Here is a 16,195-nt window from a genome sequence, read left to right as displayed (position 1 = left end):
CACTCTAGGCCTCATTTTACTCTCAATTTGGCAGAGAGAACAGCAAATAATTTAATGAATAATAGAAAAACTATTCAAGGACTTATTGATATGACCTACAATTGTCAGTTCTCTGTAGACATGTGTCACCGTTCAAGTATTCCAATCCTGTATGACTCAGTGGAATGAAAAGTTGGAGAAAACTGGGGACAAAATAATTTCCTGAGAAATATTTGCAAGACTAAACACTGCTTTAGAAAAACCTCCAAGTTTATTGAAATTTGACCTTCAGCGCAATAAAGTAAGATGGGACGTCATGAACATGTTCATGCGGAGTCCTTTTGTAAAGTAGAATTGATATTACACCTAACATAAAATTCCTTAGAGGTATGATCCTTAAGGATGTGTGGCAATGTCTTGGTACCACTTCAATACATTTGAGGTTATGATTTACTGGTTGTAATGCTGGTAGTGTCAAGTGTCATGATCCTGTCCTTCCTGTCAGTAGCTTTTTAGTTCTGTTGACAGGGTCATGACAGTACCATGTCTTTTGTGCTTGTTGTGCTCTTTGTGGAGACACATGGTCTTTGTCCTCCGGTCGCATCTCTTATCCCTCCCCCTTGTTCTCCCATAATTCTTGCCTGTAAACTGCGTTCAGATTATAAGTGACTTTGTCTGTGCAAGTCGCCAGTGGGCGTTCTCACTAGCTGTTGCCTAAGTGTTGACATCCACTGAACACATTAGCGCTACAATCTTCCTATTGGCTGTTGCTTCTTAAAGTCGCTCTTCATTTTCATGAAGGTGAAGATTTCTATTTATCGCGTCGCTAGACACGCCCATCTGGTCCCCAACATTTGCTACTGCTCGTGTCACCAGATGTCGCCAGCTCTCCATCGAAATGAATGGGATCATGTTGCTTTGTCGCTTGTAATTTGAAAAATACTTTATTGTTGATTCCCGTCACCCGCCCTGTGTAATTATCCTTTGTTAGTTTCCCCATTTAAGTCCCTCTTGTTTATTTACTGTGTGGTTCGTTATTGTATTCGTGCCTTGTATTTCCTCATCTGATATCACGTTCCTGTTTTGCCTGGTCGTGTGTTTAGATTATATCATGCTTTTTGGATTATATCATTTGCCATCTGGACTTTCTTGTTTTTCGCCCCCTCGTGGGAAGTTTGCTGTTTGTTATGTTTTTACCTTGCCCTTTTTCCCCCTCGTGGGTTTATTGTATAATTAGAATATTTTTTCATTCTCAACGCCGTCTGCACTTGGTTCTCAGTCTGAGTCAAGACTCTTAATTCTGTTTTAAGAACCTAAAAATGTGCAAAACCGTTAAAAACATTGTTTAATTGTGCGGTGTGTTAATTGTGTGTCAGTGGAAACATAGACACGTGACACTTAAGCATGCATCAGGAAGTGACAGTGACCATTAATTCTACAGTAGCGGTTGAAGTTATTTTTAGAATTGGGAACCTTGAACAAATTATTCTAGTAACAGAAAAATGAAAATGGAATATGATGTGGGTTTGTGTGGTGCCACAGGCCAAAGATGAACCAGGTCACACTGGAATGTAAAATTGTAATGTAGGCAATCTAATAAGAAGAGAGATTACAGATAAATTAATTACAGAATAGAAACTTCTTAAAGGAAAGTTCACCCAAAAATGAAAATTCTGTCATCATTTACTCACTTTCTTGTCATTTCAAACCTTAATCACTTTCTTTTTTCCTCAGAACACAAAATAAGATATTTTGAAGAAAGTTGGTAACCGGACCACACTGGACCACATTCAGTTCTATTGTATGGACACAAAACCAATGCAAGTGAATGGGGCCCGGTTAACAACATTCTTCTCTCAATCAGATTTGGAACAACTTGAGGGTGAGTAAATGATCACAACATTTTTATTTTGGGGTGTACATTTAAAAAGGAAATGATAAGACAAAAATTATTTTACATTTATATAACATTGATACTCCTGAATAAAAGAGCCCCCTTTTTCTGTGTGGCTGCCTTGCGTCTACATTTAAAATAACGAATATGCGCTCGGAAAAGGCGCAAAATAGGAATCGGGCCAAAGGCTTACTTTCACTGCAGTATGTTGACTGATGTCTGTTTTGTAGGGAAGGAAACTTTTTGCTGAAAGCACATTTCCATGCATGACAAAGCGTTAACTTCCATAGACGTGATGTAATTACATCATTATTATTATGGGGAAGTTAAAAGCAAACTTGAGGGATAAAAATAGACTGGAATTTTACAACCCAAGCTATTTATAGTATAACCTGTTTTCTCAGGTGCTATTCAGGATCTGAGAAAGATAAATACAATGCCAAATCGTATGGTGGTTTTTCTATTATAGTATTAAGTTTCTTATATGAAATAATACATTTAAGTTAGTTATAGGTCTCATACACTTCTCTCAAAGCAAAGGCTATGCCTCATTGGGTCAAAGGTTATGGGCCTTATGGGTGGCATCTGCTTAGCATTACACATACACATATGCTTTATAGACACACACAGCCCATACGCTTTTGTAGACATTAGTTGATTCAAGTTACTAAGGAAAACACGAATACTGGTTGTGTTCACTAAGCTCGTTGTAATAAATGACAAAATGACACACATCTGAATTCTATAAATAGATGTATGTACTTTTCTTTTAAAAAATATACCGACTGTCACATTTTCATAGTACATTGCCATTGTATAGTATTTTCCTAATATTGTATTCTGTATTTATTCACACTGTATATCCTGCACTTGCTAATTGCACTTCTGGTTAGACCTAAACTACATTTCGTTACACTGTACTTGTATATGTGTAATGACAATAAAGTTGAATCTAATCTAATCTAATCTAATCTAATCTAATCTAATCTAATCTAAAAATGAATGTATGTGCTTTTCTTTTTAAATAACTTCAGAAGGGTGTCATCAGAGTTAAATTCTGATATACGGAGCTACACATATAACTGTGGCAGGTCAAAAGAGAATGGACTACACAAAAGGTGATGTCATATACAACCTGATTGGTAGAAGTTGGCAAAACATGATTGGTTTAAACTGTGATAACAACTGAAAACAATGTGTAGAGCTTGTCAATCGACGTCACGCCGTGTTGAATGTTTCACCATGTTGGGAGGCAGACTGATATTGCGCTCAATGGAGTGTTTTGTTTTTTATTGTTTGATTAAGTAATATAACTATGGTCTTGCTGTAACTACCATTAAGTGGAATCGTTCTGGAAAATGCCCTAGCAGTTTAACTTTCAATTTCTCCATATATCAATCAAAACAAGTAACGGTACATATCAAAACAATAATTATGGCGCATCAGAGTATGAGCATCCCAAGATGGTGGAGCAGCTGGCTGAACGCAACATAAAACGCAGAGCATGACGTCAGCTTCACATTCATTATAAAATATGGAGTCAGATGTGTATTCATTGGGCATCTTCGGATGAACTCTGAGTGTCTCACTTTGCTTGCTCGAGCAAATAAAGTTTAAACTCTTGGCTTCTAGAAACCTTGTCTCTGAGATTTCTTTTTGCGATGGAAGGCTGATTCGCCACAACAATGGATGTAAAAGGGATCGAACAATAGCTAACAGGTTAACTGGTTAGCCAACAGGTCAAGCATTAGATTAAAAGGATTTTGGAAAATCAGTGTGTAAATGTCCATTTAAACATCACTTGTATTGACGGACATCTGTATTTTACAACACACAGAGAAGCGGAAGAAAAATAAAGAAGGACACTTATTAAATCGGCCTGATTTTACGATGCATAAAATCTTCACTAATTTCGTTCGCATCCAGAGATGACCCATACCTCCACTAGAATAGTCCATTAACCAAATAATTGTTTAATTGTCCATCCCATTAAAATGAAATGGTTGATTCTGCAAATCTCTTAAAATAATCAAGCAATTTATACAAAAAATAATACACAGAAAAATATGTAGCCTATTTGCAACAATATCATCATAGTGCTAATGTAATTTCTTAACATAGTATTGCTGTGACAATAGGGTTGTATCTATTTGAATACCTTTATTTACACATTCAGCATAAGGGGTCCCTTCTCCATGAATCTCTCATTTAAGGGTTACTTGCCCTGAAAAACATTGAAGACCCCTGGTCTAATATATAAGTGTTGCTGTAAAAAAAGTTATTTATTGCAGATTTCCCCTGATAAGAGTTGTTTTGCATTCCAGCTGTTAAGAATCAGTATTGATATTATCTGTGTGAACGCTGAATGACACTTGTGGTCACACAAACATTTACTTGAATCTTGTTTCTGTTACAGGAACTAACTGATAATTGATAAGCAGCCCATGATTAATTCAAACATTTACATTCCTCTCTTTAGATGAGATGTAGTCAAACAATGTACATTAAACATTTAGCTGGTGTCCCATAACATATGGGTATGTTTGTTCAGTGGGAATCAAACCTAGATCTGGTTTCGCTACCACCGTCCTCTCCCAGCTGATTAAAAAACAAGAACAAAAACAAGAGTGTTAAACTCTCTGTTGCTATCATCTGGATCTCTTGGCTTTGTCATGTTCAGTCAGATCATACCTTCACGGTCGGACTTTCAACTTCACTGTCATTCTCACATTACTCAACATTCTTTTTCATCCTCTGTCACGGTGACAAAATCTATGACTGAGAGGTACTTAACAATTGCTAGCTTGTGAAAAAAACTGGAAAAAGCTGGCTGGCTGAATTTTGAAGATTTTTTGATTGAAACAGCAGCCTAATAATCTATCTGTTCTCTACCTCAGAGCTCAGTTGGAATGAAAAATGATAGATCCCAGTGATGGTCTATATAGAGGTTACAATATAATGATTTGAGACTACTTAATGAAAAAAATTGATGTGCTTATGAGAAAATGTTAAATGACTTATGATATGAATGAATGAATTATAATAAACAAGAAAATTATAAAATGTATAATGCATGATATTAAAAAATTCGTACAGACAGATGTAGGCCTACAAAAAAATTAAATACAATATGGCATCTTGACCTTAATGTGATAGTTTGCCCAAAAATTTAAATCTGTCATTATTTACTCACCTTCAGATTGTTCCATTGTACCTGTATAAATGTATTTTTTCTTCTGATGAACACAGAGACAGATATTTGGAAGAATGTCAGTAACCAAACAGATCTCAACCCCCACACTACCGTATTTAGAGAATATATACAAAATGGGGAATGAGATCTATTTGGTTATTGACATTCTTCCAAATCTCGTTCTCTGTGTTCATCAGAACAAAGACAAAATCTTCATTTGTGTTAAGCAGAACAAAGATTTCAAGTCTGGAACAATCTAAAAGTGAGTAACTTTTGAAACAACTTTTGTTGAAATGTTAATGATTCAGAGTTGTGCTGAGCAGTCTGGTGTTTGTCTTGAGTAATGTATATCAGGTGATGTAAACAGGAATTAAGTTGTGCCAAACCCATTTAATATTTTAAGCAATAAAAAATAATTGCCCCCGTGACCCGAGGTAGTTCGGATAAGCGGTAGAAAATGGAATGGAATGGAAAAAATAATTGCCCTTACCTTTTATTTCTTATTGCCAAGAGCAGTCTCGATGAACAGCAATTCATTATTCAATTCATTGACCAAAATCAGAATACATTTTTGGGAATTACACACCACTTTTTTCTGCTTGCAAATGTAACGACAAAGTTAGGCAGAAACACGAGCTAAAGAGAGAGGAAATCGAGCAAAAGAGCCCATTCCCCCCACCACCCAAACACACGTGCGCATGTAGACCACAAAATATGTAGGTTAATATAGGTTAATGTCTTCTATCCTTTGTCTAATTCTTTTGACGCATGAAGAGGCTAAGCTAAAATGTTAAAATAATAACATTATTTGCCCTAAAGACATAAGTATCAGTCAGTGTGTTTTGTGTGTTCTGTGTGAAAGTCTCTTGTGTTGACTTGCTCTGACATACCTTGGAGTCATTAAACATGACAAAACCACATTCTTGTGTTTTCAGGCAGTTCACCCAGAATAGGGTGAGTATTAGGATCAAGCATTACAAATGACAAATTTGTTATGATTACAAACATTTTTTTTGTAAAAGACCACCCAAAGGCCCAACGACGGAATCCAATGTCGTGGTTTAAGGGATCTTGTGTTCTGCTTCTCCTCAGCGATTTCTACATGAAGTTATTCAAGAACTGTTACAATTTAGTTCAATTTAAATGACTCTGTGGTAAAGACCGATCTGACTCCAATTTCAATATAATATAAAATAACTTATATATCATTTCAAATCTGTTGATAAGCGTTAATTTATCTATAAATCTTCATATTTGAATATTTAATATTAGAGTTATTCTTGCGATTGGGACCTGCAGTCGCTCAGAGTCTCACGCCGGCCGGGCTCATGGATCTCACGGACACAAAACGGTCAGTTCCGATCTCTAGTCAGAGGTTGCCGGGTAAACTAATATCATTAAGTTTGGCCACGATATGCTTGCTCAGAAACATAACAATAGTTATTTTAGTCACGATCATGCAACTTGCTAGGCCAGATGATAGGTGGAAATCATGTGAGCTTTAGCAATGCTCCTTTAAGAAATCTAGTATAAACTAGCCCTACCTATCCTGACACATCGATTTTGCGGTAACAGAACAGGTTTCTTTCAATCTACTTGTTATAACAGACTTTGAAGAATTCAGATAATATTAACAATAACATTTATTACACCAGGCAGGCACAACATTAATTAAAAACATAAAATGTATATACAAAGAAATTCCTAATTTACTATGCAAAGATTATAAACATAGTATAAGAACAAAATAAAACCACAAAGTTTATCATACCTGGTAAAATCGAGACACACAGTTGCAGTGTGGGAAGTTCTGGTTACAGATGCTTCAAAATCGAGATGCACAGCTGCAATGTGGGAAGTTCTGGTTACAGAGGCTTCCTCGAGTCTTGTGCCAATGCACCTTATATACCCAGATGTAACAAAGCCAATGGTCAGCGAGAAACTTGATTTGTTTGTTTTCTCGTCACTGAAGAGAACATCAAATGGATCTCAATCTACATGTAAACAGGCTTCCCTGAGAAAGTCACACCTCTTTGAGGAGTGCAGGTGATGGATAAGAGTTAAACAGTTTTAATATTCTCTCTGTTAGATTTGAAACAACTAGACCTTTTTACCCATCGCACCAAGACCTTTAAAACAATACCAAACATGCTGTTCAAATCTTCATAACATGACAAAACATTATAAACACAATATGGAATGTGTAAGCACTTTTCCAATGATCAAGGCCTGAATAGATGAAGGGGATGAGAGAGGTGTGATAAGAAGAGTTCAGTTCATGGACATCAACCCTGATGGGAGGAAAGGATATCATTCCTCATGATATAGCAACAAATGGTGTTTGATTATTTTGTGTCCCAGCTTTACAAACAACCTTAATTCTTTGCACTTTTCCAGCTGCCTTACATTTTCAAACATTGTCTAAACCGTTTTCACTTCACTTTACTACAGACACAAACATAAGGTAAGATGATACAGTGAGGCAAGATGAGGCAGTGACAGGGATGCCAACTTTTGAGTTTAGCATGGAGTGAGATCTTCCACCGGGGTGGCAGGTTCAAACTTTATGATACCAAGGACCCGCAAATATGCACCCCCTTACATAAATATATGCCCATTTATGAAACATTTAAACTTTGTCACATGGTAAATGTAAAATTTTAAAGATAACATGTAGTTCCTTTCTGTCGGTCTCTCGACGTTGTGTCGAAGCGACAGATGGGGTTCGCCCTTGAGAACCTATCACTTCGACTTGTTTAGAAAAAGGCCAATGAAATTGGCGAATGAAGCAGTTCTCGAAAGTAAAGAAGCAGACAGAGGCTATCAAGCAAAGCCTCCCAGCCATGACTTGGCTTTCCTCTGGCCATCGAGATCCCATGCATCATATGCTTCCCAGGAGCCATTGCTGGTTGGTAGATTCTAGGCGGGTCCTGCCCCGTGCCAACAGCCTACTTCAAGGAGTTTTCCTCTCCCTCTGGGTGTTTTTCACAGTCGGTCACACCCTCTTCACAACGATGTTCGGCAACTCCTCAGGGACAGAGGTGTGCGGGTCCTAAAATCTTGATGACTGGCTTATCTTGACACATGCTCGAGATCTGTCCTGTATACACGGGGACCTTGTGCTCCAGCACCTAGATCAATTGGGACTACAGGTCAACCGAGAAAAGAGCAAGCTTTCCCCCGTGCAAAGCACCCTCTTTCTCGAGAGAAACGCGTTCAGTCAGTGTTGAATTCCTAAACCAATTCAAGCAGTCAGCGGTCCCATGAAACAATTTCAGAGGCTCCTGGGCATGGCATCCTCGATGGGAGTGATACCCCTCGGTTTGATGCACATGAGACCGCTGCAACACTGGCTACAGAGCCGAGATCTCTGGAGAGCGTGGCACACTGGCAGCAGGCGTCTGGTCAATACGCTTTACTGCCGATGCACCCTAACCCCCTGGTCTTCAATAAACATTTTACGGACATGGGTCCCTTTTGGGCAGGCACGAGGCTCTTCGTGGTGAGGACCAATGCCTCGCTGCAGGGTTGGTGCATGCAGTGTCGGGGCCCATCTGCGCAGCATATGCAATGCCTAGAGTTGCTAGCTGTCCTACTTGCACCAAAGTGGCTACAACCTCTCGTGCAGGACAAGCACGTGCTGGTCCGGTTGGACAGCACAGCTGCTGTAGCGTACATCAATCAGGGTGGCATGCTTTCACGGAAACTAACACGACTCGCCCGACGCCTCCTCCTGTGGAGACACCATATATCCACATATATCCCAGGTGACCTGAACCAGACAGCCGACGCGCTCTCTCGTCAGTGGACACCACACGGAGAGTGCCGGCACCACCCCCGCGCAGTCCAGCTCATTTTGGTGCAGTTCGGGCAGGCTCAAGTAGACCTGTTCGCCTACCTGGACACCACTGGATGCCCGCTATGGTACTCCCTGTCCGAGGCCCCCCTCGGCGCGGATGCTCTGGCGGACAGCTGGCTGCGTGACAAGCGGAAGTACACCTACCCCCAGTGAGCCTCATTGCACAGACCGGAAAGAGGAGTATCAAGTGCTACTAGTTGCGCCGTACTGGCCCATCTGCACTTGATTCTCGGAGCTAATGCTTCTGACGACAACTCCCCCTGGCCGATTCCCCTGATGAAGGACCTGCTTTCTCAGGGGAAGGGCACGTTGTGGCATCCCAGGCTAGACCTCTGGAACCTCCATGTCTGGCCCTGGCTACGTGCCCAAAGATCCCACCACTCCCTTTTTACATGCTAAAAAAATACAAGCATTGCTGGGAAAATACTTAACGAGTCTATAAAAGAGGTTAGCACTCAGAAATAAATATGAACTGTTAGAAATGACACATAAATAATTATTTTTATCTCTGAAATTTTTAGATGACCCCTTCTGGAGGTCTTCTGGGTGTCCCCTGACCCCAGTTGGAAAACCCCTGGTAGGTGTAATACAGTACAGTTTGTCCTATTATGACATTTTTCATGCCTTTTATTACACACCACCTAATCAAAGTCATCTGAGAAACACTGAAACACACACTGTCTGTCATTTTCAAGCTTTTGTAATACTTATTGTGAGTTTTGAAGCATATGTCCATATGTGTTTATTCGGTTATGTGTGTCATGTATACACATTCTTAATGCCTCTGCAATTAATTTAAATTGTATAATAAGCATGTTTAAAAGCAAAAAATACTGTAGAGTGCTGTAGTGTATAATTAATAGCTAGAAAACAACTGCACAGCAACAAAAAAAAAAAACATTTAGACACCAACAAATTAAAGGAAATATTTTTATTTGGAGACATATGAATATGTATATATATATATATATATATATATACACAAACATTTTGCCTTGAAAATAAAAAAAGTACTTTCTTTCATTCGATAAAGATTTATTTATTTTATGACCTTAAACAAATCAGATTAAGAGCTGTTCACACTATTAATGATAACTATAAAAAAGAAAAATGGTAACAGTGGTTTATGTTTAACTATTTCCCCGCCAGCATTTTATAGATTCATAGTATCTACTGCTAATGAATGCATACACTACTGTTCTAAAATGACATTTTTTCGTAGGGAAGAGTTGTCTCTTAATAGAGGAGATAACTTGTCATTGGGGTTCTCAGTCTTGAGCCTCAGAGCAGTGCTTTACAGAACCAGTGTGATGTTAACATTCGGCTTGGCCAACAAAAGGCAAGAGCTGTCTGTTTTAAAGGGATAGTTCACCCAAAAATTAAAATGATGTCATCATTTACTCATCCCTAATTTTTTTCCAAACCTGTATAGATTCATTTGTTCTGATGAACACAAATGAAGATTTTTGGAAACTTACATTTCTGGTACGTCATTAACTACCATAGGAAAAATAAAATGGTAGTCGAAGGTGCCCTAGAACTGTTTGCTTTCCCAAATCCTTCAAAATATCAAATTTATTAGATGGAACAAAGATTGATTTCATAATTTTTCCTGCTATGGTACTCAATAATGTCCTAGAAATGTCAGTTGCTAACATTTTCCCAAACATATTTCTTTGTGTACATCAGAGCACATACATGTATACTGGTGTGTTAAAATCATACAGACTTCCCATACAGACTCATCCCCAGACATAACTTATCGTTTTTTTATCCATTTAGCATTGATCTATTCGTCAAACATAAGTGATAAACATTTTGATTACAAGGAATAGATAGTACACAAAATATGTACTGTCCTTGTTTTTTATTTCTGTTATAAACTGTTTAAACGTTCTGAATATCTTTATCACGTGCCTTTTAAATACAATTTATAATCTTTAAATACTTTGAAAGGCACATTTTAACTTCTGACATACAGAAAAATACTTGAAGACATGAGAGAACTGAGACGTAACAATGAAAATTCATTTTTGAATTAAATACTAATGCTGTCTGACATTTTTCATAAATAATTAGTGCATTACATGATGATATGTTATTATGCATTGATTTTGTAAACATATAGAATGTCATAACTTTAAATGGACAGCCTGAGAGCACAAAGATTGGTGAGGTACTCATCATTTTCTCCATAACTCAAAGCTTTCTCATAGCACTCAATGGCTTGGGTCTTCTCTCCTTTCTCTTTGTGAATGAATCCTAGTATCCCATAAGCCTCCCCGTCCTGTGTGTTTTTATTTATGCGCTTCTCTGCAATCCTTTTTAAGTTGTTTTCACTTCTCTTCCCTTCATATGAACCTGGGTTCATCTTCCGGCATTCCATGTAGTGTTTGATAGCTAAAACTTCATCTCTTTTGCAGTGGAACTGGAATTCAGCGTAATGAAAATGAACCACATGAAGATTATCATTTTTCTCTTTGGCTGTCTCAAACGTCATCTGAAACATCTCTTCGGCTCGTGAAACATCGTGTTGTTCTCCGTAATGCAGTGCTAGATCACTCATAGCTTTGATAAAGCCGGTTGCATGGGTGGTAGCCATTTCTAAATGGTAGATGATCTGATCACGAATCTGTTGAACCTCAGGTCCTCTGACATGATGATTTCCCTTCTGCAGCAGTTGGATTTTCTTCATTTTATAGCAGAGAGCTAACTGATGATGTATGAAACTTGTATTAGGCGACAGTTCAAGTGCGTTTTTCAATAGAGCAATAGCTCGGTCCATAGATCCTTTATTATTAAAGAATTGTCCAGCATATCTCAAGACATGTGGGTGATCTGGAGATCTTTCTAAAGCCGCTTCCACCAATCTTTCAGCCTCTTCATAGCTCTTGTACATAACCAGTCGCAAAGCCAAGAGGACCTTAAGAACATCATCATCAGGATTTGTTTCAATGGCTCGTCTCAGTTGCTTGATTACTGGTGAATTCTCAATAGTGAATTCTCCATATTCTGTTCGATACAGAGCGATGGCATAACCGGCGTTCCACTTACCAACTTCTGGTTCCAGATCTAAAGCCTTCTTAAAACATTCTTTGGATTTTTCATAATACTTGAAAGAAAATCTACGAAAGGTCCATCCCTTCTCGCCAAGCACCTCTGGAACAGACGAGGACTCAGATGACATGTTTTCATTTATCTTCAGGACTTTCTGCAGGTAACTTTCACACTCTGTGTAGTTCTTCATGTGGTAGTTTATCCAGGCAAGGTTTCCATAGGTGACAATGAGAGATTTGTTGAATTCCTCTTCATGGCACTCTTTGTAAAGCTTCAATGATGTCATGAGATTGCTAAGTGCCTCTTCTTGAAACCCCTGAAGGAACTTTACATATGCTAAAGCATTGTAAATTTGTGTGGGATTTTCTTTTTTCTCAACATCCAACTTAAACTGTTCATCCAGCCTATTAAGATCCATATCATCTTTTTTCAGAGCCCAGGTGAAGTGACATTCAAGCTGGTCAAGTTTTGTTCTCAAAACTTTATCATTCTCCATACTGGTAAAAAAGCATCACATTTTTATTATTATCTAGAATTAATGTCATTGCAATAGCTGTACCTATTATTATATTTGCAATTAATGTATATATTAGTTTATACTAGAGCCCGACCGATTTATCAGTTTGCCAAATTTATCTGCAGATATGAGCCTGTCACAGATATATCATCGTTTCATGCAGCATATATGCTGCTCGATATAAGCATTTTTACAGAACACGTACAGTGCCCTCCACTTGATAATTATGAGCAAAGAAGGCTGTAAAAATACAACTGCATTGATTCTCCTTTCGATCTTTTATTTTAAAAAATCTACAATATTCCAACCTTTCATTAAAGTAAAGCAATTTGAAGGGGAGGACTTTAACATTGTGAAAAAAATCTCTAATATACCCTGGTCACAGATATTATCACCCTTAGAAATTCTTATGAGTAAAATTTCTCCCAAGTATATTCCCATTGATATTAACATTTTCTTAGCATAGTAAGGTGACTAGAAACATTATGTTGTCCAGTCATGACTTTTTGTTGCACAGGAGAATAAAAATTTGGACATCTTGATAAGATTAGAGAGCACCAACATTTGAAGGATCTTAAAAGATTCTGTATGAAGGAATGGACTCGGATAACTTGCCATATATTCTCAAACCTCGTCAGACATAAAAGAAAAAACTATTTTCATGCAGATGGAGGTTGCAGATAGTTTTGAAATAAAGGGTGCCAATAATTGTGACCAGAGTGTATTAGAGAAAAGTGTTTTTTTTCCAAATGTGATATTCCACCAACTTAAAATTGTTTTACTTTTATGACATTAATATTGTAGATTTGTTTGTATATAATATCAAAAGAAGAAACAATGCAGATTTATTTTTACAGCCTTCTTTGCATATTTACTAAGGCTGCCAATATTTGTGAAGGCCATTGTATATGCTTGTAATGATAAAATGCTTGTAAATGGTGTAATTACTTAGTTTGTCCAGCAGAGGACTATGTCTTCCATTGTTTTTACTGGGGATCAAGGTCACTTTAGTGTAAAATCTGATCTCTGCATACACGCAGTTTTACACGCGCATGTCAAACAGAAAACGTTGCCGGCTGAAGTACAGCAGTTTTTCTCAACTCTGGCCCGCGACTCGAGATCCATTTTCCTGAAGAGATTCGCCCTAACTCTGATAAAAACACCTGAAGATGCTTATCAGTTACTTCAGGAACAGAAACGTTCAACTTCATGTTGGGCTGCTTAGATTGTTTGCCATATCGTATTAAAGTACCGCGACAGCAATTCAAATGCGTACCTAGCAATCTGCACTTCAATCGCTCTCGCGGTACTTAAATTTCATACGCTGATAGATTTGCGTGGCATCGCATTAAATTGAACGCATCTATCCCTAAAGACTCTGATTAGCTTGTTCGGGTGTTTTATATCTGAGTTCGGGCTAAACTCGTCAGGAAAATGGATCTCGCGGGCCAGAGTGGAGAACCACTGTCCTAAAGGTTTGTTTAAAGACAAAAAACGTACAATGCACAATATTCTGTATTCCAAATTTATTACACACACAAACAGACACAGCATGTATGTTTTCCTGCTTTCTCCGATCGGGTTCTTATGGACATTGTGATACCTTATTTTGTCCATTCTATCGAAAGATCCGTAGAAATCCATCTATTAACATGCCCATGCGTCCTGAAACGCCACATCTTGGAAAGTCAAAAATGCTGCAACATTAAATACGAAAGTAATTCCTGCGGCTCAAAACGATTGACGTCTTAAAAAGAGATATTTGGTCTGTCCAAGAAACGTGAGGTTATTTACAACGTTAAAATCGGCAATCCACAGCCACAGGCAGTCGTTTTGCTCACGCCATAGGTTTCTTTATTAATTTGACTTTGATTAATTAAACCAAATATCTTCATGAATATCTTCTTGAAAAAAACAATGCCAGGAAGTACTGGGGGACTGTGGGTGAGTAAATTAACAGCAATTACATTTTTGGGTCAACTAACACATTAATATAAAATACAATTAAAAAGACAGTATTGATAGCCAATATCGATATTGGACTGTTTTTACTCCCTAACATCGGTATCGACATTGCCCCACCCCCCAAAAAACATATCGGTCGGGCTCTAGTTTATACATGATGTGAAATAGGTCAAATAAGAAGAAAGTCACTATACATATAAATATATATTTTTTACTTTATGATTATACATTATATCATACAACGAATTTGCATAGTTTGTAGCCAATCACTTACCTCATCTTGAGTCAGTGTAAATATTGTAGAAGTTGTGTGATCGCGGAGATGGTCCCAACATGGCTTTTATATTCTCTCCCAGAGATGGGAGGATCAAAATCAGAATCGAAACTGACATCTTGAAAGAGAGCACTAGAGGAAACCTTAAAGTTGTTAATTATTAGCAGCATAATAAAGATAACCATGTGTAGTCGGTGTCATACGAATGCATACGTCGAATTCTTAGTTTTTCCTCAGCGCTGTTTGCATGCGTAAACTTCTAAATATCTTCATTAAGTATTTCCACTTGTTCTCCTGTTTAACGTCTGCAAGCCGCTTTTGTGGTTCCTTTCCCATAAACTATCGCGTTCACAATTCGTTTATACAATTGGTGCATTTCTTAAGAAAAAACAACATAGCGGCACCGCCTTCAATAACCAAGCCATCGTCTTCAGTGTTGGCAACGCGCCAGCGAGGAGTTCGTCCAGTCAGTGACTGAAAGAGTCCCGCTGAAGCCTTCATGTGATATTGATAAAACTGCTCACTTTAGTCAAAGCTGGTTTAAAGGGCGCTCACCCTCTCATATTTGGGCCTCCGGCTCTAGAAAGATTGACACTGAATTCAAGGGTTCTCTTACACTGCTTCATCTTTTTATGATATTGATTATGATAATCTTTGATAACTGTCACAACTTTTAATGCTAGCTTTTTTTAAATGACACGCGATTGAACGAAAAAAGCACTTTCATAGCCCTACTGTTTAAAATTGCATAAGTCTGAATCCTTATATTTTCTCTATATCTTCATTACCTTTACAGTCGTTTTAAACCTTGTTACGTTTATTCGACATACCACAAAGTTTAGCCTACTTCATACATTAATATATTCCCCTTAAATTGTTGTATTGACACAGAGATGGCAGTGATGACAAAGTTACGTCAATATTCGGTAAAATCTTCCATATGTTTTTACTTAATCTTGTATATGTTATCGGTTAAAAAGATGTGATGCTTCATAAAAAATATTTTTTTGTGGCCTTTTTCCACCAACTATTTTTTTCCGATTCTATAACTTCATATTCATAGCATAAGTTAAGAATTATGCATAAATATTTGTTGTGATCCTGGACACGTGGGTTCTCTTTCTGTCACTATACGTCTGTGTTTTTGTAATGTCTTTGTCACTTACTTCGTGTTTCCCTGTTAAGCTTTTCCATCACCGGTTTCTCGTCACCTCTCCCGACCATCATCATTATCGCTATCTGTAATTCCCCACAACCTGTGGCTTTATTTAGTCCTACTTGTCCTTTTGACTTTTGTTTTGTGTCGGACGGACCGTTTCAGTGTAAACCCTATGATCAACTAGCACTGCCATCTCGGCTTTATTTCTAGTGCTAATGGCAAACCATGTCCAGTCTAGTAGTATCTTTATATTATCCTATGTTTCCTAGATAAACTCTTGTCTGTGTTTTCTCCAGTT

General features: G+C 37.9%; 1 protein-coding gene across 1 annotated transcript; it reads right to left on the bottom strand.

Moving 5' to 3' along the window:
* Window positions 1–9,925: 9,925 nt before the first annotated feature.
* ifit10 (interferon-induced protein with tetratricopeptide repeats 10) lies at window positions 9,926–15,187 on the bottom strand. The gene is made up of 2 exons (XM_056771556.1): window positions 14,739–15,187; window positions 9,926–12,479 (listed from the first exon to the last, which is right to left on the bottom strand). Exons 1-2 carry the CDS (start codon window positions 14,741–14,743, stop codon window positions 11,066–11,068), a joined length of 1,419 nt encoding a protein of 472 aa, XP_056627534.1. The 5' UTR covers window positions 14,744–15,187; the 3' UTR covers window positions 9,926–11,065.
* Between the last annotated feature and the right edge of the window lie 1,008 nt (window positions 15,188–16,195).

Source organism: Triplophysa dalaica, chromosome 17, assembly GCF_015846415.1.
Source record: "Triplophysa dalaica isolate WHDGS20190420 chromosome 17, ASM1584641v1, whole genome shotgun sequence".
NCBI lineage: Eukaryota > Metazoa > Chordata > Actinopteri > Cypriniformes > Nemacheilidae > Triplophysa > Triplophysa dalaica.
Note: the sequence above shows the minus strand (reverse complement) of the source record. Positions and strands in the feature narration are given on the sequence as shown.